The following is a 27,913-nucleotide window of genomic DNA, read 5'->3' on the forward strand; positions in this document are numbered from 1 at the left end:
ATCAAGGCTTTTGCTTTCAAACTTCAAATACTTTCATGCTATCACGAGGTTACTGTACCTGGCAAGTTGAATTTTACCTTGACCTTTGAATGACCTTGACTCTCAAGGTCAAATTATTAAATTTTGCTAAAATTGCCATAACTTCTTTATTTATGATTTGATTTGATTGATACTTTGACAAAACTACTCTTACCTGACTTACCACAATAGACTCCACCCAAACCATCCCCCGTGCCCTCCCCCCCCCCCCCCTGCACCCGCACGGCGGTGTTCTTGTTAATAAAATGCACCAGAATTTGTATATGTCACAGGTCTACCTCTCTATGATAAAAGGTTCTGTGCCGCTGATTCGTGGGTGTTTTAATATCATAAATACGTTACCTGTTATCTCTAGCTTACCCCTTTCCAAGGGAGTTATTTCATCCGGAAAATATTCAAGCGCTGGGAATCGTCCACCTCTATAAGAATCCAAATCAGGTTAAACATAGTACAATGCAACCTAACAGGAAATCAAGAACCACAACTCATCTTTCCTTTCCGGATAAAACCATGTGCACGCCTATTTTAGGCTCAGGACTTATGTGTTCTTTTCACTGTGTTTTTGGCGGAGTTTAAAAGGATAAAGTTTATTTATCTTTTATTTGTATCATTCGGTTTATATTTCTATACTTTTTGTTGCAGTAATTGTCATATTTCTGCTTTTGCTGGGTTTCTTTGTTTGTATCGTCGCTCATGTACATGACGTCATGAGCACGTGAACCACGAGGAATTCGTGCCTATTCCCCAATAAGTAATTGAGGTCAATTGGACAGCGTTCTTTGTGTTTACATTTTGTGGTTTAACTTTTTATTTGAATTTATAATCATTAATTTGTTTTTTTGTAGGTTCTTTCTGTTTCTTTTATTTCAGAATGAACTTACAGGATAGAGGTTCTTGTGGTCATATCAAAGCAAGGTGGGATTCCCACGATACTTGCTTGGCATGTACCGGTTGCACATTTAATAACAAATGTGCGGTTTGCGATTTGTGGGCTTACGACGTATGGACAAAAGCAGGTCGCCGGAGGACGTCGATCAGCCGCAAACGCAACGAACCTCCATCCGACGTTGATTACCCGGTGACTCCACTGGTCAAGGATGACCAGCGGTTTTGTCAGTCACCGAGTACCGGGCAAGATGGTGTTGTTGTCAGTCGATCGTCATCAGATCTTATGACTCACACCATGCATACCGGCGACATTGATCATGGAACGACTGGATCAATGTCAGACCACATGGCAGCCGCCATTCTACGGTCTTTGTCCGGTGACGTAACCGGTCATAATATGACCGGCCGGTCACCGGTCCGGTCCGGTCCGGTCACCGGTCATGTCACCGGTCCGGTCCGGTCCGGTCATGTCACCGGTCCGGTCCGGTCCGGTCACCGGTCCGGTCACCGGTCCGGTCACCGGTCCGGTCCGGTCACCGGTCCGGTCCGGTCACCGGTCCGGTCCGGTCACCGGTCCGGTCCGGTCACCGGTCCGGTCCGGTCATTGATCACCGGTCCGGTCATTGATCACCGGTCCGGTCCGGTCACCTGTCCGGTCCGGTCACCGGTCCGGTCCGGTCCGGTCACCGGTCAACAGTCATCAGTTGGGCCTGCCACCGATAACACCAATCGCCGGTCAAGAAGAACTCGGTCTTCATCATCGGCGTATTCTTCTACATCCGATTCGTCGTCGAATACATCGTCTTCATCAAGGAGTGGACATCGGACACGCTCTTCTTCGTCGAGCAGTTATCATCGTCGCGGCGCTCATAAGCGATCACGTCGTCACTCACGGAGACGGTATTCCAAAAAATCTCGATCACATCGCAGCCGATCCACATCTCGACAGCGCAGCCGATCCAGATCTCGACATTGCAGGAAACGAGGACGTCGGCAACATTCACGTAGACAGCATCGGACTTACCATACGTATAGTCGTTCACCATCGTGTTCCGTTATGGAATCGCATGTTTCCATGCCAAATGTGTCGGTTCCAACGTTGACTGCCACACGTATTGCATCTTCAGGAGCTCATCTCACTACTACGGCGTCAGTGTCAACACCACGGGTATCATCTACAGTATCTAGTCGTGTACCCCCTACAGCTACCCTGTCGAATCCTGATACACTATGGATACAGAATTCGGCGGGACATTTTGTACCGGTCAATGCTGATAATTTACCTTCTTCCGGTTTACATTATCAGTTTACTGACGTCGGGGATGATCATTCGCTGTTACCAGACAATTACAATCCGGTACAAGATATTCTCACTTCTGTTCCTGCTGATTCTATACAAACCGCTGGTGTTGTAGAGAGTGAGGCTGATTCAGATGCAGAATCTAATGTTGAGACGGATCAATATTTAGCTCCGATTGGTCAGATCTATGAACTGATGTTTCGTACTCTTGGTGAAGATTACTGTCCAAGACCTGCTGAACTGTCTTCAAATGCGACGATTTCTGTGACAGAACAACTTTTTCGTACATTTGATCCCAACAGGGTTATTAAGTCGACGGCTCGTCCTGACCCACGACTTCCCATTGGTTCTACTGTTCTATCTGTTCTTCAATCATTGGAATCAGCTAATAAGACTATTCCAAAACGAGGAGAAACATGGAAAATTCCTAAGGAACTAGCTGATCCAAAACACCAGGAAGGTAGTAAAAGTTACAAACCTCCTGTACCACATGCAACCTCTGGGTTGGATTTTTCAAAACTTCCGGTTCCAGATCCGGACATAAGCAAGCTATCTCTTGTAATGCCAAGTGGTTCCAATTCAGTTTCTGTTCCGTTTTCAATGTTGGAAACTTGGGAAATGAGGGAACGTAGATCATTAGGTTTGACTAACCAAATTGACTTCATGCTAGCGACAATTTTACAAATGGTGTGTGATTGGTCGGAATCTGTTCCGGAGGAACTCCGTGATTTGTTAATTCATCTCTCACGGACCACACTGGCCTTATCTCACACTTCTGCTTCTTCAATGTCCGAGATGCTAAGGATTCGTAGAGATCTTATCCTTACTTCTTTACCTAAAGATTTTCTGTTGGAACCTGGTATGAACTCGCTCAGAACAGCTCCTCTCACATCAGGGTTTCTTTTTGGTGGAAGGATACAAGAAGCAATCACAGCTGACAAGGATGACCAACTTCATGCTTCTTTAGCTAGAAACAACTCTGGACAACGCCAAGGGGTCTTTAAGCATCCTGCTTCTAGGTCACCAGCAGTTCCAGCATTCAAGACGGCTAAGAGAAATAACCTTTTCTCTAAAAAGCCTTCTTTTAATCCACGGTCAGGTCCTAATAGGCAGTCTTCCTATAACAGACCTTCTTTGTCACACAAGTCTTCTAATAAAGATTCTGGGAAAAAGGGCAAACCCAAGCCGGGACAGAGGAATTTCAAACCTTCTACCGGCAGGGGCGCACCTCCTGCTTATCAGCCCTAGGTCCCTTCCCTTTCTACCGCCACAACCTCCGATGCCGGAAATACCAGTCGGGGCCAGACTTTTCCACTTCTCAAATCGATGGCTTCAAATTACTTCAGACGCATGGGTTCATTCTCTTGTGACAAAAGGCCTGACTTTTCAATTCGAAAAAAGGCCTCCACTTTCTCGCGTCCCTATAGAGCTGGTATCTCGGCATCCACATATTCCAGAGTCCATTCTCGGGCTCTTGGAAAAACAGGCGGTAGAAAGGGTTCAAGATCCTTATTCTCCAGGATTTTACAGTCGTCTTTTTCTTGTTCAAAAGAAAAATGGTTCCTGGAGACCAGTAATAGATTTAAAAGTGTTCAACATGTATCTCCTCAAACCAACTTTCAAAATGGAGACTCCTTCTTTCATACGGGAATCCATCAAACCCCTGCACTGGGGGGTGTCTTTGGATCTGGAAGATGCTTACTTCCATGTTCCTATACATCCCAACTACCGAAAGTACTTGCGATTCGCCTTTCAAGGCCAAGTCTACCAGTTCCGGTCTATGCCTTTCGGGTTGGCGACAGCCCCACGAGTTTTTACCAAACTAATGTCGGCAGTCGGATCACACCTCAGAGTTCACGGGATTATTCTTCTTCAGTATTTCGACGACTGGCTCTTACACCAGCTCGATCGTCAATTGCTTCTGTACAACCTAGAATTCTCTTGGAAGGAGCTCCTCTCGTTAGGGCTCCTTCTCAATGCAGACAAATCAGACCTCATTCCTTCACAGGACTTTACGTTTGTGGGAATGAATTTCTTGACCCACATCAATCGGGTCAGAGTGTCTATTCAACGTATATCAGACCTTCTGATGAAGGTCAACTGGGTTTTGTCCCAATCTCATATAACAGCTCAAGAATTCCTCTCTCTCAACGGTATCCTGAGCTCAGTAGCAGACTTTGTGCAGTTGGGACGTCTCTTCCTACGTCCTCTTCAGCACTATCTCTCAGCTTGTTGGAAATGGTCTCCAGGCAATCTATTAACACAGATTCCAATCCTTCCCTCCTTAAGGTCTCATCTTCAGTGGTGGCTAGACGAGGAGACTCTGTTGGCAGGAGTACCCCTTCTTCCCCCGCAACCGTCATTATATCTAATAACGGATGCGAGCAAGGAAGGGTGGGGTGCTCACCTGGAACCTCTCAGTCTGATAATTTCAGGGTTGTGGTCTCATCAGGAATCTCACCTTCATATCAACAATCTAGAAATGCGAGCAGTATTTCTAGCTGTATCTCATTTCCAATCACATCTTCGAGACTCTTGTGTGATGGTGTCAACAGACAACACATCTGTGGTGGCTTACATCCAGGCACAGGGGGGAACACATTCTCAACCCTGTATCTGGAAACCAGAAAATTACTTGTTCTTTGCAAAACACTCAACATTCATCTGCTGGCAAAATATATACCAGGTCGCCTCAACGCCCTGGCGGATGGTTTGTCTCGCAAACACCAGTTACTTCCATCGGAGTGGACACTTCATCAAGAAGTGACCAACCAGATCTTTTTCAAGTTCGGTTATCCCCTGGTCGATCTATTTGCAACCAGACACAATCACAGACTTCCTCTGTATGTGAGTCCAGTTTACGATCCAGCAGCGTGGGCAATCGACGCGCTTTCGTTCGCATGGGACCAACTGGATGCTTACGCCTATCCCCCACCCATTCTAATTCCCCAAATATTGGGGAAAATCAGGGTGAGCTCTTGCAGGATATCCTGATTGCCCCTTGGTGGCCCAGAAGATCTTGGTTCAACGATCTTCTCAGTCTCCTGTACGATTATCCCAGGAATCTTCCTCACAGGTCAGATCTTCTGTCTCAAAGCGGCAGACTACATGCGGACCCAAAAATGTTCCACTTACACGTCTGGCCGTTATCAGGCAATCTTTGCAGAAGAAATGTTTTTCTGTCAGGGCTTCAACCCTCGTTGCTTCGGCAAGGAGAAAATCCACCAGAGCAGTCTATGATGCTCGTTGGAAACTCTTCTCCAATTGGTGTTTTCGAGGGAAAATTAATCCCCTCAATCCCTCTGCTAGACGAATAGCGGATTTTCTCATTTATCTTTTTGATGATAAGAAACTTTCTCTTAGTTCCATCAAAGGATACAGATCTATGATTTCGCATACATTGGCTTTCACTAAGTCTTCACAAGTCTGTGCTGATCCAGCTATTTCAGAACTTGTTCGAGCTATGGAACTTAGTCGTCCTGTATCTCGTACACTTGCTCCTAAATGGGATTTAGCTTGTGTGCTTGGTTCCCTTATTAAGGCTCCCTATGAACCTCTTGATCAGGCTTCATTACAATTCCTAACATGGAAGACCGTTTTCCTTCTTACTATGGCTTCAGCCAAACGGAGAAGTGAAATTCATGCTCTTTCTATCGAGGATAGTCATCTTCGTTTTGACTCTTCTGATGGTTCTGTTACATTGTTGTGTCAGTCAGGATTCCTTGCTAAAAATCAACTCCCCTCTATGGCTTCCAAACCCTTCAAAGTTCCAAGTCTATCTAGAACTTGTGGACATGAAGATGATGATAGACTCCTTTGCCCGGTTAGGGCTTTGAAGTTCTACCTTAAAAAGGTAAAGTCTATTCGAGGTTCTCGCAAGAGACTTTTCATTCCATTAAAAGGGGGGGGCGATGTGTCTGCGGCTTCTATTTCTCGTTGGATAGCCTCGACTATAAGGAAAGCTTATTCTTCTCTTTCATCGAGGGATTTATCCCTGTTTAAGATAAGACCGCATGAATTAAGAGCTCTTTCGGCTTCGTGGGCTTATATTAATCAGACCCCACTATCTGAAGTGCTTCAAGCTGCTTTCTGGAGGAATCCGACCACCTTCTCCTCTTTTTATCTTCGTTCTCTTGAGTGCCAACAAGACAATTTGTATAAGTTGGGGCCTCTTGTAGTGGCTCAAACTGTAGTTTCTTCTATGGCGTAAGTACACTGGTGCCATCCGAGAATTAAGTACTATACTGTACTAACAAAGATTATAAGAGGACTTGATTCTACTATCTCTGGCTGTAAACCCTCTATATGGGTTTTGCTGTGATGGGAAAAAATATGCGAACCTTCCCGCCGCAGCTGCAAAATCAGCTAGAGATAACAGGTAACGTATTTATGATATTAAAACAAATTTTCTTAAGTAAAATTCATTTTAATTATTAAATACTTACCTGTTATCGGTAAGTCCCACCTCCCACCCCGCTCATCGCCTTTTTATGTTTGCGTAAAGGAAAGATGAGTTGTGGTTCTTGATTTCCTGTTAGGTTGCATTGTACTATGTTTAACCTGATTTGGATTCTTATAGAGGTGGACGATTCCCAGCGCTTGAATATTTTCCGGATGAAATAACTCCCTTGGAAAGGGGTAAGCTAGAGATAACAGGTAAGTATTTAATAATTAAAATGAATTTTACTTAAGAAAATTTGTTTTAATCTTATTTTCTACAGAAAACAGCAAGTCAAATATAGAATAAAATTTATATGGAGTAATTTTTGCAAGGATATTTTTTCACATTTGGGTCTCCTTACTTGTTATTTTTATTATGCTCCCAGTATGGTGGCATATAGCATTTGAACTGTCTGTCCGTCAGTCCGTCCGAAAACTTTAACATTAGCCATAACTTTTGCAATATTGATGATAGCAACTTGATATTTGGCATGCATGTGTATCTCATGGAGCTGCACATTTTGAGTGGTGAAAGGTCAAGGTCATCCTTCAAGGTCAAAAGTTAAAAAAATACAATCCAAGGGAAGTTATAAGCTTTACAAGGGAGATAATTTCTAAACCTGCTAAATGATACATTGAAAATTTATTTCAAAGCAGCGCAATAGAGGGCATTGTGTTTCTGACAAACACATCTCTTGTTTCTAATATATTTGATGATCATGGGATAATACTGCATTAAAGGTGTGTGAAGATTCAAATTCTTCAGGCTGATATGCCAATTAAGCATGCTCTTAATATATGTAAACCTTTTATCAAGGCCTCACTTTGTTAACCAGGTTTTCCAAAGGAAAAAAATGGTTATTAGATTGGTGAATGTCGGCGGGCGAGAGGTCGGGCCGAACAAGCTTGTCCAGGACATAACTATGTCGTTCATTGTGAGATTTTAAATTCATTTGGCACATTTGTTCACCATCATTGGATGTGTTATGCAAAAGAAGTACGTCAATATCTGCAACGTCAAGGTCACACTTTGAGTTCAAAGGTCAAAAAAGGCCATAAATGATCTTGTCCGGGCCATAACTATGTCATTCATTGTGAGATTTTAAAATTACTCTGTACATTTGTTCAAAATCATTGGATGGTGTGTCATTCGAAAGAATTACGTCGATATCTCCAAGGTCAAGGTCACACTTTGAGAAAATAGATTGAATTTGACACAAGGAGGATAACTAGGAACAATCAGTAACATTGCACATTTTGAATTGTCTCCCTTTATAAGACTTTTTTTTTTTAATTGAAAACCTGGTTTTGTGACAATTTTGTTCCTTGTTTGCATATTGGATTGATTTTGTGACTCTCACTCATACTAAAACAGAAAAATTGATTCTGCCAAAAACTTTTTAAAAAAACATACTAGTTGATCTATTATAATTTAACCCTATATAAATATTAATGTACCTTTCATCAAGACCAGTCAATAGACGATAATACTGAAATATAGGCTTTGGAATTCAACCTCAAATATTTCAAAATCTTTACAGCATAGAGGACAACACCCAATAAACCCCTAAAAAACAATACTGCAAATTTTATTTCAATTATTACATGACCTTAAGAACAGTATTTTATTCCAATATGGAACCGCTAATAGTTTTGCAGTTGAAATGAGAACATTGTTTTGTGAATATCCTGGTATGAAAATTGCCTCAGTGCCTTAGATATCTTGTTTTGAGCATGTCTCAAAACTCAATGGTGGAATCAATCTGAAATGTCATATATTGAAAAATCTCATTGAGGAGGTGTTCAATGCACAAGAGCCATAAGTTCAGCTTTCAAAGTTCATGTCAAATGTCTTGTAAATGTTCATGCTTAAATTTGGATCTTTTCATATCTGGATTATAAAATGAGAAAGAGCAGAACTTCATGATATGGTGTGAAGCTTGCTATGTGTTTGCTGTAAGCCCAGTTTTCAATCTTGGCATAGTGGATAAACTGTCCGCTTAGTAATCAGAAGATCAAGGGTTTCATCCCCCTACTGTGCAATTGTTCTTAAGATCTCTAAAGACACCCAGTTCAGGTTTTTCCTTGGAAACAGACTTGAAAGTGTCTCAATAATTCAAAGGGATAAACATGTACAAATGAAGCCCTGTGTGTTGCAGATGTTCTGAAGGAGATGATACTGCACTACCAGAGTGAGTGCATCAATGTGCTCATCCCAATCTTGTCCCAGGTACACATGACCAACCAGGATGCTAACATGCCATGTGAGTAGGGAAACAATGGTGGCCCCATACGTCATAATTCATGACATTTTTCTTAGTTTGGTGGTTGCTTTAGTAGTGTTATTCTCTTTGGGTATACAATAATTGTAACGTGTCGTACTTCAAACCGAACCAAATTTCATATACCTTTGATTAACTAGTTTTTGTACAAATTTTAAATGGGGGGGGGGTCAAACAGGTTGTTTCCAGTCAATACTTAAGTGTGCATTGACCAATCATGATGAAGCATTGAAAATAGCTGTTTTGTTGGATATCTAGCTTGGGATTGGATTTAGGGCGTGTCAGGCCAAGGTCATGGTCACTGTTACTAAAAAATTATAACAAGTTTCTACTCATAACTATGTAGTTTGGATTGAGCTATTGCAAATCATATATGTTACTTGAATGAAGACCAACCTTTGCAGTGCATTTGGGACCAATCACAATATTATGTTTCTTGTTGACTCCTTTAGTAGTGTTATGTTCATTGGGTGACAGTTAGTAGCAATTGAGTGTGCAATGCTCAACCATTCATTAGAAAAGTCATTCTTTTGTTGACTACTTTAGTTCAATGTTAGTAACAATTTGTAGCTGTATAAAATTGTGGCATTTCACAACTAACATTTTCCTTTGTTGGCCTTAATAGTTGTCTTTATTTAGGTGTAAGTGTAATCATCTTATGATAACTTGTCTGTGATTGTTAGGAATTAATATATGGCCATGATTACAGTGCCCAGTGGCCCCTACTTCCCCCACAGAGGTCAAAAGCCAATTGGATCCAAGGCCAACATCAGGCCCCCTCGGCCCCACTTCAACATGCTTCTACATGCCAATCAGTTGGAGGCAGCTAAGGTAGGATATAGGGCCTTTTTGTTGAAAGTTGATGAAAATTAGCCTCACTATTGGAAAAGGGAACTTGATGCAACTGTGTGAAGTCTCGTCCAAGATATGGCTTTGTGCAGTCTGCTTTTCCGCTTTTACAGAACATTTCATTTAAAGGTAGTCTCTTTTTAGCAAAAAGCCAGTTTTAGCATAAATTGTTGTCCCTGATAAGGCTGTGTGGACTGTTTAGGCTAATCTGGGACGACACTTTACACACATGTATTAAGCCTCTTTGTCTCAGAATGAGGCTTAAATGTAAATTGTCTCCCTTTTGTGATATCTAATATTTTCCTATTTAAATATAGGTGTCAACAAAAACTAATGGAGGAATAATGTTGAATACTTTGTTGATCTTTCTAATAAATATTCAAATGATTTGTTTGCACTACTCTTACCAACACAAATTCAATTAAGAGACTCGTAATTCTTTTTCTTAAGTAGTATTGTCTTCAACTTTATTTCATATGTTCATTTTGATTGTTGCATTGACTGTTAATATGAATATGTTAAAAGGTTTACTACATATGAAATCTAAGTGTTGAATATGCTGCGTCAATACTGTATTAAATCTTCTCATGTTGATTTTTTATCATACTCGTGATGAGACAAAATGTAATTTTATTATAATAAGAAATGTCATTAGGAATATTAGATTACCAAATAAAGACTTTAATATATAGTGTTATGGCAAAATATCTGTTTTCATCCAGAATAAAAAAAAAACAGTTCAGTTGATTCCTTAGTTAACTAGAGTAAACAAAATGCACCCAGTATTTAAAAACCTAATTTGAGTTTTTTGAAAAATCTGTACTGACAAACATGCTGTTGAGCTCATAGCATGTTTTACATTACAATTAATTTCAACTGAGAAGTTTATTAGCTCATCTATTTTTTGAAAAAAAATTATGAGCTATTGTCATCACCTTGGCGTCGGCGTCGGCGTTGGCGTTGGCATCGGCGTCCGGTTAAGTTTTGCGTTTAGGTCCACTTTTCTCAGAAAGTATCAATGCTATTGCATTCAAACTTGGTACACTTACTTACTATCATGAGGGGACTAGGCAGGCAAAGTTAGATAACTCTGGCGTGCATTTTGACAGAATTATGTGCCCTTTTTATACTTAAAAAATTGCAAATTTTGGTTAAGTTTTGTGTTTAGTTCCACTTTTCTCAGTAAGTATCAATGCTATTGCATTCAAACTTGGTACACTTACTTACTATCATGAGGGGACTGGGCAGGCAAAGTTAGATAACTCTGGCATGCATTTTGACAGAATTATGTGCCCTTTTTATACTTAGAAAATTGACAATTTTGGTTAAGTTTTGTGTTTAGGTCCATTTTATTCCTTAAGCATCAAAGCTATTGCTTTCATACTTGCAACACTTACTAACTATCATAAGGGGACTGTGCAGGCAAAGTAATGTAACTCTGACTGGCATTTTGACAGAATTATGTGCCCTTTTTATACTTAGAAAATTGAAAATTTGATTAAGTTTTGTGTTTAGGTCCACTTTATTCCTACAGTATCAAAGCTATTGCTTTCATACTTGCAAGATTTATGAACTATCATAAGGGGACGGTGCAGGCAAAGTTATGTAACTCTGACTGGCATTTGGACGGAATTATGGGCCCTTTATACTTAGAAAATTGAAAATTTGGTTAAGATTTATGTTTTGGTCACTTTACCCCTAAAGTATCATAGATATTGCTTTCATACTTGGAACACTCACAAACTATCATAAGGGTACAGTAAAAGGACAAGTTGCATAACTCTGGTTGTCATTGTTACGGAATTATGGCCCTTTTTTGACTTAGTAACTTTTAATATATGGTTAAATTTTGTGTTTCGATCCACTCGAAGTATCAAGGCTATTGCTTTCAAACTTCAAATACTTACATGCTATCATGAGGTTACTGTACCTGGCAACTTGAATTTTACTTTGACCTTTGAATGACCTTGACTCTCAAGGTCAAATTATTAAATTTTGCTAAAATTGCCATAACTTCTTTATTTATGATTAGATTTGATTGATACTTTGATGAAACTACTCTTACCTGACATACCACAATAGACTTCACCCAAACCATCCCCCGTGCCCTCCCCCCCCCTCCCCCCCCTCCCCCCCCCCCCCTATTTTTTTTTTTTTTTTTTTTTTTTTATAAGATCATCTCACAAATGACCACCACACCCTCACACTATACCCCCACCCCACCCCCCTACCCCCCCCCCCCAAATTTTTTTTTTGATTTTTTTTTTTTTTTTTTTTTTTTTTTTTTTTTTTAAGATCATCTCGCAAATTATCACCACACCATCACACTAAACCCCCCCCCCCCCCCCCCGATTTTTTTTTTTTTTTTTTTTTTTTTTTTTCGCTTTTTTTGGAAGATAATGTAATAAATGTCCACAACCCCACACTATACACCCCTCTTCACTCCACTCCTCCCTCCTTTGTGATTGAAAATGAGAGTCCCTTCACCTTTAAAAAGAAAATAGATGAGCGGTCTGCACCCGCAAGGCGGTGCTCTTGTTTTTAGATTACCATTAATTTCCAATATACTTGAGCTCACACCGTACATGTATATCTTCTGCAGGGTGTTGATGAGGCGTATGACACGGCCATGCAAGACTTCTTCAGCCCCTATCACTCCATGGTGGATCTCATGTGCAGAGTGGCGGTCAATCAGCAGATACTCACGGAACCAATCATAACCTTCAGTAGGTTTCACAACATTATTCTCACCAAACCAATCATAAATATTAGTAGGTTACACAACACTACACACCAAACGAATCATTACCTCTAGTAGGTTACACAACACTACTCACCAAACCTATAAAATGTAAAAGGTTTCACAACATTATACTCAAATATACACTGATTATTTTTATTTCATTTTATGAATTTTTTAGTGTGGTTAACCTGACAAACATCTGAACATTTTGTTGTTGCCTTAATACTGCTGTGACAAATGGACATATGGTTCAATAATTACCTGTTTTCCACTCACAGGTGCAATGGTCGCATATGAAGGTGTTCCTTTGCATTCACCATACTTTGCAAAACTCTGGTATGAAATCTACCATACAGAGGTAAGAACTTGATACATACTTTTTGTGATGTTAGACAGTAAATAAATGCTTTACAATTATATAATAATTGCCTAACAGTTTCGTGTTCCCTTTTTCGAAAGAAGTGTTTTTAATGTACATAGTGGTACCATAAAAAATGCACATTAAATGTGCATTAAATATGCATTTATTATAATTGTGTATTTTTCTGATTTGTTTTTGCATCTTTTACAAGAAAACACTTTAACATATACTAAAACAGACTAAATGTGCTGAAGCGTACTTATATGATGGTAAAGTGTATTTTTCACAAGGGCAAATACAATTTTAAAGCACTTAATTGTATTATTGCAGTAAAAATACACCAGAAAGTTTAACTATCAGGGGTGTTATAAAATTGTATATAACGTTGATGATTTAACATCAAAGAAGGCTAAATTTAGCATGTATTTTTAATCTAGCTTCAATAAGTAGCCATTGTTGCTAAATATCTTGATCAAGATCTAAATGAAACCCTTGGTTGTGTGCAGTACAGTTTAAATGAAATGATACTTTTTCAGGTTGACAAGAATTTCATCAAGCTGTTGTGTTCAAGCAATTACTTCATAGACTATGTGGACGCAGTGCTAATGGATGAGAGAATGTCTCTCAATAATCAGAACATCTACCAGTTCTTCTGCAACTTCTTCCCAAAGGTCGGTGTTGGATTTGTCGTTTTGATTCTAGAATATTTTAAGTTTTATTTAATTGTTCTAAAACTTAAATTGTAATACAATCTCAATAAGGGAAATACCAAGGTTATCTAACAAGAGAATGGTACTGAAATATTATAATATTGGAGACTTCAAAAGTTATTATACTCTACTGCTGAAAAGCATTATAAGTATATATAGTGAATTACTACCTTCAAATAAGAACCTTCTACACTATCAGGTTAAAATGACAAGCACTACTTCACTCAGGCATCTTCATGTCTTAGTTTAAACATATTAATTTGAGCTCAATTGTGCTGAAAGCCTAGACACTTAAGTCCATTTCCAAGAACCAGTACTTAATGCCTTAGGAGAAGGTCTTGAGAACACCCTCAGTATGGATCAAACCAAGGACCTGCTGATCTCTAGGTTGGCACCATATGTACCACACTATTGCAACCTTTTAATGTGTATTTGTCTGTTTTAAGGTGCATGAGCAGGTATTGAGTGACCAGGACCGGCACCTTCTAAACTCTGTTATTGTGTCCATCACTGCTGAGAAGGCCACGCTGGAGAACGCCAAGGACGAACATGAGATGATGAGCATTTTCAAACGAATAGCAGGGGTATGTACCATAGTATTATAAGGGGGGGGGGGGGGGGGGGGGGGGGGGGGGCGAATAAAAAATGTTTTATTCCTCCTTCCTGTGTTTAGATTTCTTCACAAATAATTATAAAATGTAATGGATTAAGAGACTTTTGGGAAAGCAAGTTTGGGTACAAGAGAAATGTTAGGGGAGGGGATTTGGGGTAAAGATAGGTATGAAGGAGAAGAGAAATAGGGCAATCCTCATTCCTTAGGTGCTGTTGGACCCATCATAAAAGAGTACTTTTTTTATAAACCAGTTAGCGTTGTGCAAATTTAATTCGTTACGATGCCCCTCTTTGAAGAAGAAGTCGTATATTGCTTTGCTTGATGTTGGACGGTCTGTCTGTCGGTAGACCAGTCTGAATGTCGGTAGACCAGTTCGTTACCGATCCATAACTCGTCAACGAATTGACCAATTGGCTTGATACTTCACATGTGCATTGACCTTGGACAGTAGATGACCCCTATTGAAATTGGGGTCACTAGGTCAAAGGTCAAGGTCATTATCACACTGTCTGTCAGTCTGTCTGTCGGTAGACCAGTCTGAATGTCTGTAGACCAGTTCAATTCCGATCCATAACTCGTCAACGAATTCACCGATTGGATTGATACTTCACATGTGCATTGGCCTTGGACAATAGATGACCCCTATTGAAATTGGGGGCATTTGGTCAAAGGTAAAGGTCACTATCACACTAAGTTTGAAAATTGTTTCCGATCAATTACTTGTCAACCAATTGACAGATTTGCTTGATACTTCACATGTGCATTGGCCTCTGACAGTAGATGACACCTATTGAAATTGGGGTCACTAGGTCAAAGGTCAATGTCTTTTTCACACAAAGTGTGAAAATTGTTTCAATAACTTGTCAACCCATTGACCGCTTGGCTTGATACTTAATATGTGTGTTGGCCTTGGACAGTAGATTTCCCCTATTGAAATTGGGGTCACTAGGTCAAAGGTCAAGGTCATTGTCACACATTAAGAGTACAATCGTTTCCGATCAATAACTCGTCAACTGATTCACTGATTGACTTGATACTTCCCATGTGCATTGGCCTTGGACAGTAGATGACCCCTATTGAAATTGGGGTCATTAGGTCAAAGGTTAAGGTCACTGCTACAAACAAAGTATGAAATCATTTCCCATCAATAACTCGTCAACTGATTCACCATTTGGCTTGATACTTCCTATGTGCATTGGCCTTGGACAGTACATGACCCCTATTGAAATTGGGGTCACTAGGTCAAAGGTCAAGGTCACTGTTACACACAAAGTGTGAAATTGTTTCCGATAAATAACTCGTCAACTGATTCACCGATTGGCTTGATACTTCTCATGTGCATTGGCCTTGGACAGTAGATGACCCCTATTGAAATTAGGGTCACTAGGTCAAAGGTCATGGTCACTTGCACAATAAGTGGGAAAAGTGTTTCTGATCAATAACTTGTCAACGAATCAACCAATTGGCTTGATACTTCTCATGCGCATTGGACTTGGACAGTAGATGACCCCTATCAAAATTCGGGTTACTAGATCAAAGGTCAAGATCACTGTCACAATAAGTGTGAAAATTGTTTCCGTTTAATAACTCATGAATGAATCGACCGATTTGCTTAATACGTCACAGGCGCATTAGCCTTGGGCAGTATATGAGCACTATTGAAATTTGGGTCACTAGTTCAAAGCCCTGTTGGGGGGGGGGGGGGGCATATGTCTCAAACCGTGGAACACTTGTTTTCCTTAATAATCCTCTGTCTACATAAAATATCTAGATTTACACACTGTGCAGTCCCAATCGCCTTTTTGCAGGATCTACGAGCCTTGCTGTTGATATTCTCCGTACAACCCCCTCGGTACATCAACAAGGTGCTATACGAGAGTCTGCACTACATCCTGCAGGTGTGTAGGGAGTTCCAGCACCAGAGGGACGCTGAGGCTGCGAGTGAAGTGGCGCAGAAAGACCTGGACAAGTCCCTGGAGTGCCAGACCTCTGCTGATGACAAGGACACCTCCAGGAGACGTCGTACAACATCACAGGGGAGTCAGGAATCCTCAGAGGATACAGGTATGTGTCATAAATTTTGACTTTTTTGTTACAAAAGCCACAAGGTTGCTTAACATTTATCAGTTAAACTATGCTAAGATTTTTTTTTACCTTTTTGCTTGCAGTATAGTTATTATAATGTAATTGAGCCTCACTTTGCAAATACCAGGCTTTATGCATGTGGGTACGAGTTGTGCAAGATTATCCTGTGAGGAATGAACATCCTGTAGTAATGTGTCGTGCCTGTAATGATCTGTGCTCCTAGAGCAAGACCCAATTGTTATTTATATGCATGCAACATATTACGCAGCTAGGCACAGGCTAATCTGGGACGACGCTTTCCACTTGCATGGATTTTTTGTTTTGAAGAAGTCTGTTTAGACGGGAAGTATTTTTTCCTGGGATGATACTTTATGCACATGCATTGAGCCAAGTTTGCCTGGAGGGAGTCCAAATTGTAATATATATGCATGTTACATATTACACCTTGGCTTCAACCACTATTCATATGTAATGTGGATTTAACTCAGCTTAAATTCTAAATTTCTGAGATATGTAATGTGTATTGAACTCTGCTTGAATTCTAAATTTCTTAGATATGTAATGTGGATTATACTAAGCTTAAATTCTAAATATCTGAGATATGTAATGTTGATTGAACTCCAAGAACTGATTTGTATTCAACTTCAATGTCACTGAAAATTGTCTCTGTTTTACAAATCTTTCTCAAAACTAATTAGGCTAAAACAATAATTAACTTTAAATATTTTAAAAACCTTAACATTGTGTTAAACATCTTAATGCAAAATTGTATTTATTATCCCAGCGGAAAAAAAATTCAGAGGGGATATAGTAATTGGTCCTGTCCGTCCGTCCGAAACATTGTCCGGAACATAACTCGAAATCTATTCAATGGATTTACTTTAAACTTAGAATATAAACAGATGGCAAATAGGAGAAGTGCAGTGACCAAGAACCGTAACTCTACCTTAGTTTTTGAATTATCTCCCCCTTTATATAATTTTATAGTAAATTTTTGTCCGGAGCATAACTCTAAATCAACTGGAGGAATTTTCTTGAAACTTGAAATATAAACAGATGGCAAGTAGGAGAAGTGCAGTGACTAAGAACAGTAACTCGATCTACCTTAGTTTTTGAATTATCTCCATTTATTTAATTACAAAGTACATTTTTATCCGGAGCATAACTCTAAATTAACTGAAGGGATTTTCTTGAAACTTGAAATATAAACAGATGGCAAGTAGGAGAAGTGCAGTGACTAAGAACAATAACTCTATCTACCTTAGTTTTTGAATGATCTCCCTTTATTTAATTTCAAAGTACATTTTTGTCCTGAGCATATCTTTAAATCTACTGAAGGGATTATCTTGAAACTTGAAATATCAACAGATGGCAAGTAGGAGAAGTGCAATGACTAAGAACCATAACTCTATCTACCTTAGTTTTTGAATGATCTCCCTTTATTTAATTTCAAAGGAAATTTTTGTCCGGAGCATAACTCTAAATCTACTGAAGAGATTTACTTGAAACTTGAAATATAAACAGATGGCAAGTAGGAGAAGTGCAGTGATGAAGAACCATAACTCTATCTACCTTAGTTTTTGAATTATCTCCCTTTATTTAATTACAAAGTAAATTGTTGTCCGGAGCATAACTCTAAATCTACTGAAGGGATTTACTTGAAACTAGAAATATAAACAGATGGCAACTAGGAGAAGTGCAGTTAACATGAACCATAACTCTTTCGGCCATAGTTTTTGAATTATCTCCCTTATTATTATTATTTGTTTGTTTTTTTAAATATAATTTTCAGTTATATTTTATTTAATTTCATAGAAAATATTTTAGCTTTTCAATTTTAATATCTCCCTTTATCTAATTTTACAATAATATTTTAATTTGAACACTGAAGCATTCACTGTAAAATGAATAGATGAGTTTAAGGAAAAATACAGTGATCAAGAACAGTAACTGATTATAGTCTTCTTTTTTTAATTACCTCCCTTTCCTTCATTTCCAAATATTTTATTCTCTACAGCATAACTCCAACACTATATAACTATTGATCCTTGAAATATAAATAGATAACACAGGTGCCATGTTTTACAAATATTATTCTACTCCCTAAAACAAATGTTGTCATACAAGCAAACACATTTCGGCGGGGATTTGGTACTTCTGTGACAAGCTCTTGTTTTATAAATAGGTGAGACCCCGTCCAAACGTAGAAGACTTTCATCAGAAGCTACAAATGAAGAGGTAGCCAATAAAGAAAATATAGAAGAAAATCCCCCTGAAGCTAAAACAAGTCCCCAAAAAGAGGAATCTGAGTCTGGTGCTAAAGATACAACTGGTGAAAAAGAGTGTAAGTCCTCAGAGAATGTTACTAAAAGTCATGGAACAGGACACGAAAAAAGAAGAAAGGAACGGTCTGCCAGTGGACCACCAGACATCAAGGACAATCTAGGGTCACCACGACCTGTCAGAAGGCACGAATCCCCTGAGCCAGGACCTAGCAGGCAGCCTGATGAGCCATGCCAGAAAAAGGAGAGGTCCGTGAGTGAAGCAGGTATAGATAGGCGTCGTAGCCAAGATGGATCTGTGTCAAGTTCCAGCTCCAATAAAGCATCTGGCGATGAGGAAGTTCAGAAACCACGGCAACGAGCCAGTGATAGGCCTGTGTGGGTGGACATGGTTGCCAAGCATATAGAGTCCTTGTTTTCTTTTATGAGGAAAAGTGACGATGATGATAGTTGAACAATGTGATTCAGTATTCAGTGTTAGCTTAACAGACTTAAAATGGCTGACAAGGAATACTGGCGTCTATTTTTCTTATGTAATTGTATTTGTTGTTATTTTTATGTAAACCATTGCATTGTGTTCCTGTTAGATTAGTTTTGTTAAGTTGTTTTTTTGTAAATGAGAGAAATCATGAAATGCTGTCAGTGATGTGAACAGATATTTAAAACCAGACATAATTATATGCTTCCTTACTACAGCCTGTATTTAACGATCGATTCTCATACTTACAACTGAAGAATTAACTCACTTCCAAGGAATAGTACTTCCGAGTTTACATGTATTTAAAGTGCATTAGTTACGAAAGGCATTTATGTCATCAATTTATTGTACTGGACAAGGAGTGTTGTTTGAGGTCTTGAAAATGCACTAAAATTTCAACATTTATGAATTTTTGGAGCATGACAGATTTATGAAAAAACTCTTAGAATAATGTCAAAGAAAAATTGATTGGTATTTCAACCAAATCATATGTCAAAGTTTATTTTCAAAATGTTTGTAGCACAGTAAACAGTATATTGTCTAAATAGAATTAAACCCATTTACTGTTTGCCTTTGTTTTGCTTAATTATATCTTTATATGTGTGAACTGTGCAGATCTCAAACATGAATTGAAGGCCCTATGCCACCATCCAAAAATTGTGAACAACATTGCAATGTCATTGTTATTGTGTTCAGTGTGTTGTGTGATGTATGCTATTTTGCGCTTTGTCCTTATGCAAATCGTTCAGCTTTTATGGTGAATAAACTAAAGAACAGAAATATTTACATGATGTTGTGTTAGCAAATTTAATACAGTAATAAAATGCAAATTAAGTTTTTATTTACACCTCGAAGCGTAGACATTAACTACTATTCTGGTAAAACATACATGCAATACAGACGCTATTCGATTGTTGTGAAGAGGAAGAGAAACCTAAAGGTCGCAGTAGATAATACTCGCCAAGAACGTAGTGAGGACGCCTTGACGTCGCCGATGAATGTTGCGTCAACAAGTGATCGCAGGAAACACTATTTGAAAATGCTTAGATGCGTACACAAGTAATAAAGAGATATTAGAACCTCTGGCGCGTGATCGACCCTATACAGATTGTTTTCTCGAAACTAAAACAATGGCGTTTTTACAAGTACAAATGTCGTTTTCCAAAAGCTGACCGTTTTTGGTCACAGTGAGGATGAGTTTTAAATAAGTATTGTTTAATGATACACAGTTTTTACTAGGGACACGAAAACCAATAGCTGTAGGTAAATTGTACTTGTTACTAAAATTGGCATGCCCTGCCGCTATTAAACGGTTCTGTAGTGTGGTGAAAGTATGCGATTTTTTAGGCGTGATTTCAAATTCCACTCTAGTGGTATATCGAATATTGATACATGTATTGTATTTTTTTTTACGGTTACATCAATACAACATGGCTTCTTGGTACATATATAATTGAAAAGAGGGAATAAGCATAATATTTATTCATGTCTATATTTTTTGTGGTATACCATAAATACACTAAAATCTGATTGGACAATTTATATGTAATTTACCTTGGGCATTGATAGTTAACATCTATCACATACCAGATTAAAGGTATAAAACGTTATGGAAGTCCGAAAAGCATGCAAGCAAAAAAAACAAACTAACACAATACATCTCTATCTAAAATAAAGATGCGCAAGTAAGGCATGATAAGATGTTTGTTTCCAATAGCCCGGTCTACCGGTAACATCTTTAATGGTATTCCATGTTTAATTTTCGACAATTGTTGCTCTATTCATCAAATGCGCTTAATTAATTGTTTATGAAAGAAGTGGAGCAATGATATTACTAGTCTGCTTCACTTACCTAACCTCTCTGTGAGATACATATTTTTAAACAAACAACCTATTGTTTAGGTCTGACATTATGCATACATGTACATTTTTTCCGTGTTTGTACATTGTGTTTAATATTCCTACACATTTATGCATTTGATCGTAATGGCTTTTTGACTGAAAGTCAATCAGAATCAGTTAACCCTTTTTTAAATGATGGGTTAAACAATTTTTTTGCTCATATTTGTTTCGTTATTACGGAATTGTTTGGCTTGTAATTGTTACTGACAATGTAATATGATTTCTTTGTCTCTGTGTTCTTCATTTTGTATTGATCACCAACACGCTAGTACTGTTATATCCAACAATCAGCCTGCCAGTATGAGCACTGTAGTATACAGAATCTGGTCTATCCAGACCATTAATCTTGGTAGCCAGCGTCACCACTCCTCCCTCACCATCCACCTGGACTACGTTGTTAGTATCCCCACAGACCAGCAGCTGTCCTGTCTCTATCACGTGTACACCTCGAGGATTGTGAAATGCAGGATTTTTTAAAGATGACAGGACAGTCCCATCCGTAGACAGGGTAAGGAGATTGTCGTGACTATAGTTGATTATATACAGCCGTGATCCATCGGGACTTACTGCGCACTTGTACACTGGAAATATAATGGGACACTTGTTACCTTGATATTAAAAAGAATGCACGATAAATTATATTATTACATTTGAAAATATTACATTAAAATATCTATTTTAGTTTAAACTAATTCTATGAAAAACATAGACACACTTTAGTCCGCTTTCGATGAAAGAAAATAAAAATGTAATATTGATTAAAAACGCATTTGTGAAATATTTAAATTCAAACCATTTTTGATTGATGTCATTACGGTTGTCGACTTTTCGAGTGCTTGACAGTATAACAAAAGCCACCATGGGGAAATTGCTCATATTCAATAAGGTCAAGGTAATATAGTCATATTCTAACTGGAAGAGGACCACACTTGAAACATACTGATAGCTTATGTTTTAAAGAAGTGGTACATTATAGACGATTCTGAGTTAAGGTATATTTTCCACAATCTATTGAACATTTGTAAAGACATAAAACAAACTTATAAGATTATATTTCAAGTTTGATAGCAATAGCTTGGGTAGGATGGTTGGACGGTCTTTATTATTTTTTTTTTATAAAAATAGATATTTGTGGGTTTTTCACCATGTTTAAAAAAAGGAAAAATTATGGGGGGTGGAGAGGGGGAATAATGTGTGGGTGTGGTCATTAATTAGATTATATTTCAAAAATAAGAAAAAAAGGAAAACAAAAATATTTTATTTTATTTTTTGGGGTGCATCTAAACACAAAATATTCAAAGTTACAAAAGTCAAAAAAGGGCCATAATTCCGTCAAAATGCCAACCAGAGTTATGCGACTTTTCCTGTACAGTCCCCTTATGACAGTTGGCAAGTGTTCCAGATCTGAAAGCAATAGCTAAGATACTTAATTCTTAGACCATAATTCTGTCAAAATTCCAGTCAAAGTGACATTACTTTGCCTGCACTGTCCCATTATGATAGTTAGTAAGTGTTGCAAGTATGAAATCAATAGCTTTGATACATTAGTAATAAAGTGGACCTAAACACAAAACTTACCCAAATTTTCAATTTTCCAAGTATAAAAAGGTGCATAACTCTAACAATAATGCCGACAGAGTTATGCACCTTGACCTTCACAATTGTCTTGTTGCCATAAAGGAGTATTCAAAGTTTGAGTAAATTATCTTTGATAGTGTTAAAGTTATTTGACTTTTTAAAATACTTTCACTAAAGCCGACGCCTGGGCGAGTAGTATAGCTCTCAATTTTCTTCGAAAAGTCGAGCTAAAAAACTGTGTAAATACCGATGTTAGATTCAGACTATCTGCAACTTAAACTAAGTATGTCTAAAGCTGTTTGAGGTTCAGTCTTTACATGCCGATGTGAGATTTAATGTCCTAGCCACTGTGAGATTTAGTCTGAATGTACCCTAGTTTGATATAGGAAGTTGATAGACTTGCGAGATTCAGTTTGCTGGTAAACTGGTGATAAACTGTTTTACGGTTTTGTGATTCAGTCTGTATTTACCTTAGCGATATTGAATCTATCTTTACAGTGATGAAATTCACTGGTGCGATTCTCTCTGTCTATGCTATTGCTAATATCAGTCTGTCTATGCTATGGATCTATATCAGTATGCCAATACTTTTATTGTATTGTGTGTATACCTCACCTCCTACAAAAATGACCTAATCCGATTTACTTAGAGCGGTCACATGCCCATGGTGTATGTTCCATATACCCTGAGTCATTTCCATACACAACGAGTAATCGAGTAGTCGGTTGAGATATCATCGTTACACAGTTAGCAACGGATGAAGTATGGGATATACACCCTCAGTACTTTCATACCATACTCGAGCCTCGCTCTCGTATGGTATGACATTAATGAGGGTGTATATCCGATACACCATCTGTTACTAACAGTGTAACTAAAATACCATAGTTAGATTCTGTCAGTCTTAGATTCAGTCAGTCTATTCCGTTGTGAGATTCAGCTTGTCTATGCCGTTGTGAGATTCAGCTTGTCTATGCCATGTTGAGATTAATTCCATCTATTCCGTTGTGAGATCCAATATATCTATGTCTTGGTGAAATTCAGTCCATTTATACCATAGTGAGGTTCAGTCTGTCTATCCGTTGTGAGATCCTATCTGTATATGCCTTGGTGAGATTAGGTCTGTCTATCCCGTTGCGAGATTCAGCATGTCTATGCCATGGTGTGATTCAGTATATATGTCTTGTTTTGTGAAAGCTGGTCATAAGGCATGTGCGTAAAGTGCCGTCTCAGATTAGCCTTTGCAGTCCGCACAGGCTAATCAGGAACGACACTTTCCGCCAAAACTTGATTTTCGGTAAGAAGGGACTTCCTTTAAACTTAAAATACCATAAAAGCGGACAGTGTTGTCTCTGATTAGCCTGTGCGAACCGCACAGGCTAATCTGGGACCACACTTTACGCACATGAATTAAGCCCAGTTTTCTCAGAACAAGTGAAGTTCAGTCTGTCTATTCCGTAGTGAGATTCAGTCTGTCTATCCCTTTGTGAGATTCAGCATGTCTATGCCATGGTGAGATTCAGTATATATATATACCATAGTGAGGTCCAGTCTGTCTATTCCGTTGTGACATTCAGTCTGTCTATCCCGTTGTGAGATTCAGCATGTCTATGCCATGATGAGATTCAGTACGTTTTTCCATCGGCGAGATTCGGCAAAAATACGATTGTTAGTTCCACGTTGAAAGTCTGTCTGTACATTTCATGGTACATTTCAGTCGGTACATGCCATGGTGAGATTCTGACTGGACATATCACAGGGAAGAATCAATGTTTGAATACCAGGGTGATATTCAGAATATCCATAAAATAGTTAGAATCACGCTGTATATACCATTGTACGATTCAATTTGTATATACCGCGGAAAGTATTCAGTCCGTAAATGTCGTGGTGATATTTAGTCAGTACAACCGCGGGTGAAATTCAGCTATATAATATTATGCATGTTTGTGAATTCTCTAGCGTTTTATATAAGCTTGTTGAACTATATGTGAGCAAATTATTTTCATAAATGAATGCTTCAAATACATGTAATGTTACACGTTGTTTTGTGAATGTTTACCATCTTGATGGGATGACCTCGCGACATGCGAAATATGTTTGCACAATTTGGATTACAGCCTATACGGTTAGATTCGTTTTCGGCAACGGAAGGCAATATTTATGTCAAAGTACGGAGCTATAATTAAACAAAAGCCATACATTCCACTGCATATCAAGACAGGAATATGCTAGAATTATAAAAGTACACTTCCTTCATACAGTATAACAAGAAATATCTTTAAAAAAGATATACGGCGTTGATTGTGGTCGATGTTTATGAACGATCAAAAGTTATCTCTATGAGATAAAAAGTAGCGGATGCCTTTTTTCTGCGCAGTTCTTAGCTACATCATAAGCAAATCAATTACGGGGTGTTGCGCCAGATTTCGTGGCTTATTTTGCTTTATGTGATATTATTACTCAGATATCTATATTTACAGAATAGAAAAACACAAGAAACATGAAAATAAACGAGTGCATATAGGTCAGCCGGCAATACTCGAATCTTATTTAATTGCATAATTATAGTATAGTGAATTATTGTGCTCATGCTTAATAAACTGGTCTAAATGGATAAATATTTCTAATTAATTTTATCAAAATTGGTCCTTATCATGCAAATGTTGAAACCATATTAAAAATCGATGATTGACATACCACAATAATATCGCCGAATATCTTTATTTAGTATCTCTCTGATCAAAACAGACTTCAAGTGCACAAAGTTTACGAGACGGCGTTTATATAAAGATTTCTGCAACTGACCGCAAACTGACCTTGATACCTTGCGGATTGGAATGCAATGCATTACAGTTACTACGTTATTGTCAGTAAGACCGGTGTAACACAATGATCGCAACCCCTTCTGCGAACTCCGGTGATGAACTGTATATAAACTCTGACTTTCACAAATGGCCGCGAATTGACCCGAAACCTCGCGGGTTGAAATGCAATGCAAGTAAGTACTAAATATGACAACATAGCCTTTAGTATAAACGCTTTTGCGCTGGTAATTCTCTGAAAATAAAAGGTGAACGCAAAACTGTATTTATGTCGAAAATTGATTGTAAAACTGTTCTATCTATTGAGCCTTTTCATTAGAGATAAAATTGTTTCATGCAGTAAAACAGTGTTACAAAGACGCGGATATGTTTCCAATGTTCTGGTGTTATACTCAAATCAGCCAATGGAATAAATGAAGTGTATTCATTCGTACCTAGCCGCGGGAAATTTTATTTGAGTATTATTGGACACTTACAAAGGTCAAGTCAGGGTGAAAAGCTGGCTTAATACAGCTTACGCCGAATAACTTACGTTAAAGTTTAATTGGAAAAATACCTGTTTGGAAACCTGCAGTATCTTCATAAATCTTCTTCACCAGCTGACCATCCATAGTGTACTGATACAGGGCAGTTAGTGACGTGATGAACAACGTGTTTTTGAAGAAAGCAATACCATGACATTTATGTTTGAAATCAAGTGTTCTCCCAATATATATCTGTCTGTCCTTGACATTAAGAAACTGGACGATCATGTTTGTTTTACTCTCTTCAATTGTAACAGCGACCTCGGTAGGACTGATAGTGCACATATCCATTGGAGAGCCAATAAGGTCTGCGTGCGCAATAACTTTAAACTGAATATCGAGTAACTTTACACTGTTGTTACTGTAGTCTAGAATTAGAATGTATCCACCAGAAAGCTCGCATATGCCTCTAATGTAGCACGTCTCTTTATCAGATGTGATTCGAATATGGTGAAGATATTTTTTCTTACACTCGAGTATAATGTTTTTGTCATTGTCCGTCTGCTTTTCAGCACATTCAATATTCCCAAGAGTGGACAAATCTGATAGTATTTGTTCAATACAGGGGTGTTTGTTAAACACTACCGAGGGACTTCTGTTGACAGCCAATTCGTTCAACACTTTCTCAGCTTGTGAATCCATTTCAAACGCTTTTTGGTACACGATAAATGATAGGTCTTTCGGACCCTTTTCAATATTATTCATGGCATCGCCAATTTTCTTTAAACTGTTAATAGCTTTTAAACACGTGTCTGTATCAGATTGTAAAGACTGTTTCACTGTGTGCAGCAAGGTGTCCAAATCATGCGTTGTTTTGCGTTCCAATTTATCTAGTATGTCGTTGATTTTCTGACGAAGCGTTTTAATTTCATCACACGCTTTATCATACGAATCCTGCAGTTTCTTCAAACATTCCTGTGTGTCATTCATAGCAGTTTCAAGCTTTAGTTGGACGCCGGTAATACTTGAAGATATATTAATCAATTCCCTCTCACCATGAACTGCTTGTGATTTTTCTGTTATCAGTACCAGCTTGACACAGTGTCTGCAAGTATTATCCAAATAGCATGATTATAAAGTGCACAAAGTTAAGAAAAACACAAACAAAAACTGTATTGTTCAAACTTTGTAATGTTAAGATTTATACAAAGTGTAAAACTTCGTTTATTATATAACAAGAAATATCTTTAAAAAAGATAAACGGCGTCGATAGGTCAATGAATGAGATCAATGATAGCGAATGTCTTTTTCTGTGCAGTTCTTAGCTGCATCACACGCAGTAAGGGATGTTACGCGGCGTTTTCGCGGCTTATTTTACATTATGACATATTGCTGGTCATAAACCTTTAGATAAAAAACAGAAAACCAAAAGAAAAATGGAAGTTAAATTAAAACATATGAGTCAACCGGCCACACGCGAAGTATCCGTATTTATAGGCGCGTTCTTCGAACAAACCTGTTTTAGTGGTTTGTCGGACATTGCTATATGATTCGATTATTAACAGTTTCGAGAATCATCGCGCTCATGCTTAATACAATAGTCAATATGGTGGAATAATTATTGTTAAATTAATCTAAAATAATATTTATCATTGTATTATTGAAAACACATTAATAATCTAATATTGACATATCATGATTATATTGCTGAATATCTTCATTTAACATATTTCTGGTCTAAAGAAAATTCCAGGTCACCTAGTTCACTGATAGACTTTATTATATAACGATTATTTTACTGGCTGCGAACTCCGGTGATGAACTGTATATAAACTCTGACTTTCACACACTGGCCGCGAATTGACCCGTAACCTCGCGGGTTGAAATGCAATGCATTAAAGTGAGGCCTCGCGTCCACTGCTCTTTATACTTTTACATGTTAACATGTTGACATGAATATGTAAGTAAGTACTAAATATGAGAACATAGCCTTTAGTATAAACGCTTTTGCGCTGGTAATTCTCTGAAAATAAAAGGTGCACGCACAAACTGTATTTATGTCGAGAATTGATTG

At 38.2% G+C, this 27,913-nt stretch overlaps 2 protein-coding genes across 5 annotated transcripts in view; one reads left to right on the forward strand and one right to left on the reverse strand.

Annotated features, from left to right (window-relative positions):
- LOC127872860 (ubiquitin carboxyl-terminal hydrolase 34-like) overlaps positions 1-19,856 on the forward strand; it is a 130,260-nt gene extending 110,404 nt beyond the window's left edge. For all 4 annotated transcript variants that reach the window (XM_052416301.1, XM_052416302.1, XM_052416303.1 and 1 more), the window contains 8 exons: positions 8,827-8,931; positions 9,659-9,780; positions 12,401-12,524; positions 12,820-12,899; positions 13,439-13,573; positions 14,059-14,196; positions 16,034-16,289; positions 18,496-19,856. In XM_052416301.1, coding sequence (XP_052272261.1) covers positions 8,827-8,931; positions 9,659-9,780; positions 12,401-12,524; positions 12,820-12,899; positions 13,439-13,573; positions 14,059-14,196; positions 16,034-16,289; positions 18,496-19,046 — 1,511 coding nt within the window. In that variant the 3' untranslated portion in view covers positions 19,047-19,856. The remainder of the gene's footprint in view (positions 1-8,826; positions 8,932-9,658; positions 9,781-12,400; positions 12,525-12,819; positions 12,900-13,438; positions 13,574-14,058; positions 14,197-16,033; positions 16,290-18,495) is intronic.
- A 681-nt stretch (positions 19,857-20,537) lies between these two features.
- LOC127872861 (uncharacterized) overlaps positions 20,538-27,913 on the reverse strand; it is an 87,536-nt gene continuing 80,160 nt past the window's right edge. Inside the window, exons 3-4 of the mRNA XM_052416307.1 lie at positions 25,932-26,205; positions 20,538-21,553 (exon numbers count right to left, since the gene is read on the reverse strand). Coding sequence (XP_052272267.1) covers positions 21,213-21,553; positions 25,932-26,205 — 615 coding nt within the window. The 3' untranslated portion in view covers positions 20,538-21,212. The remainder of the gene's footprint in view (positions 21,554-25,931; positions 26,206-27,913) is intronic.

Source organism: Dreissena polymorpha, chromosome 3 (genome assembly GCF_020536995.1).
Source record: "Dreissena polymorpha isolate Duluth1 chromosome 3, UMN_Dpol_1.0, whole genome shotgun sequence".
Lineage (NCBI taxonomy): Eukaryota > Metazoa > Mollusca > Bivalvia > Myida > Dreissenidae > Dreissena > Dreissena polymorpha.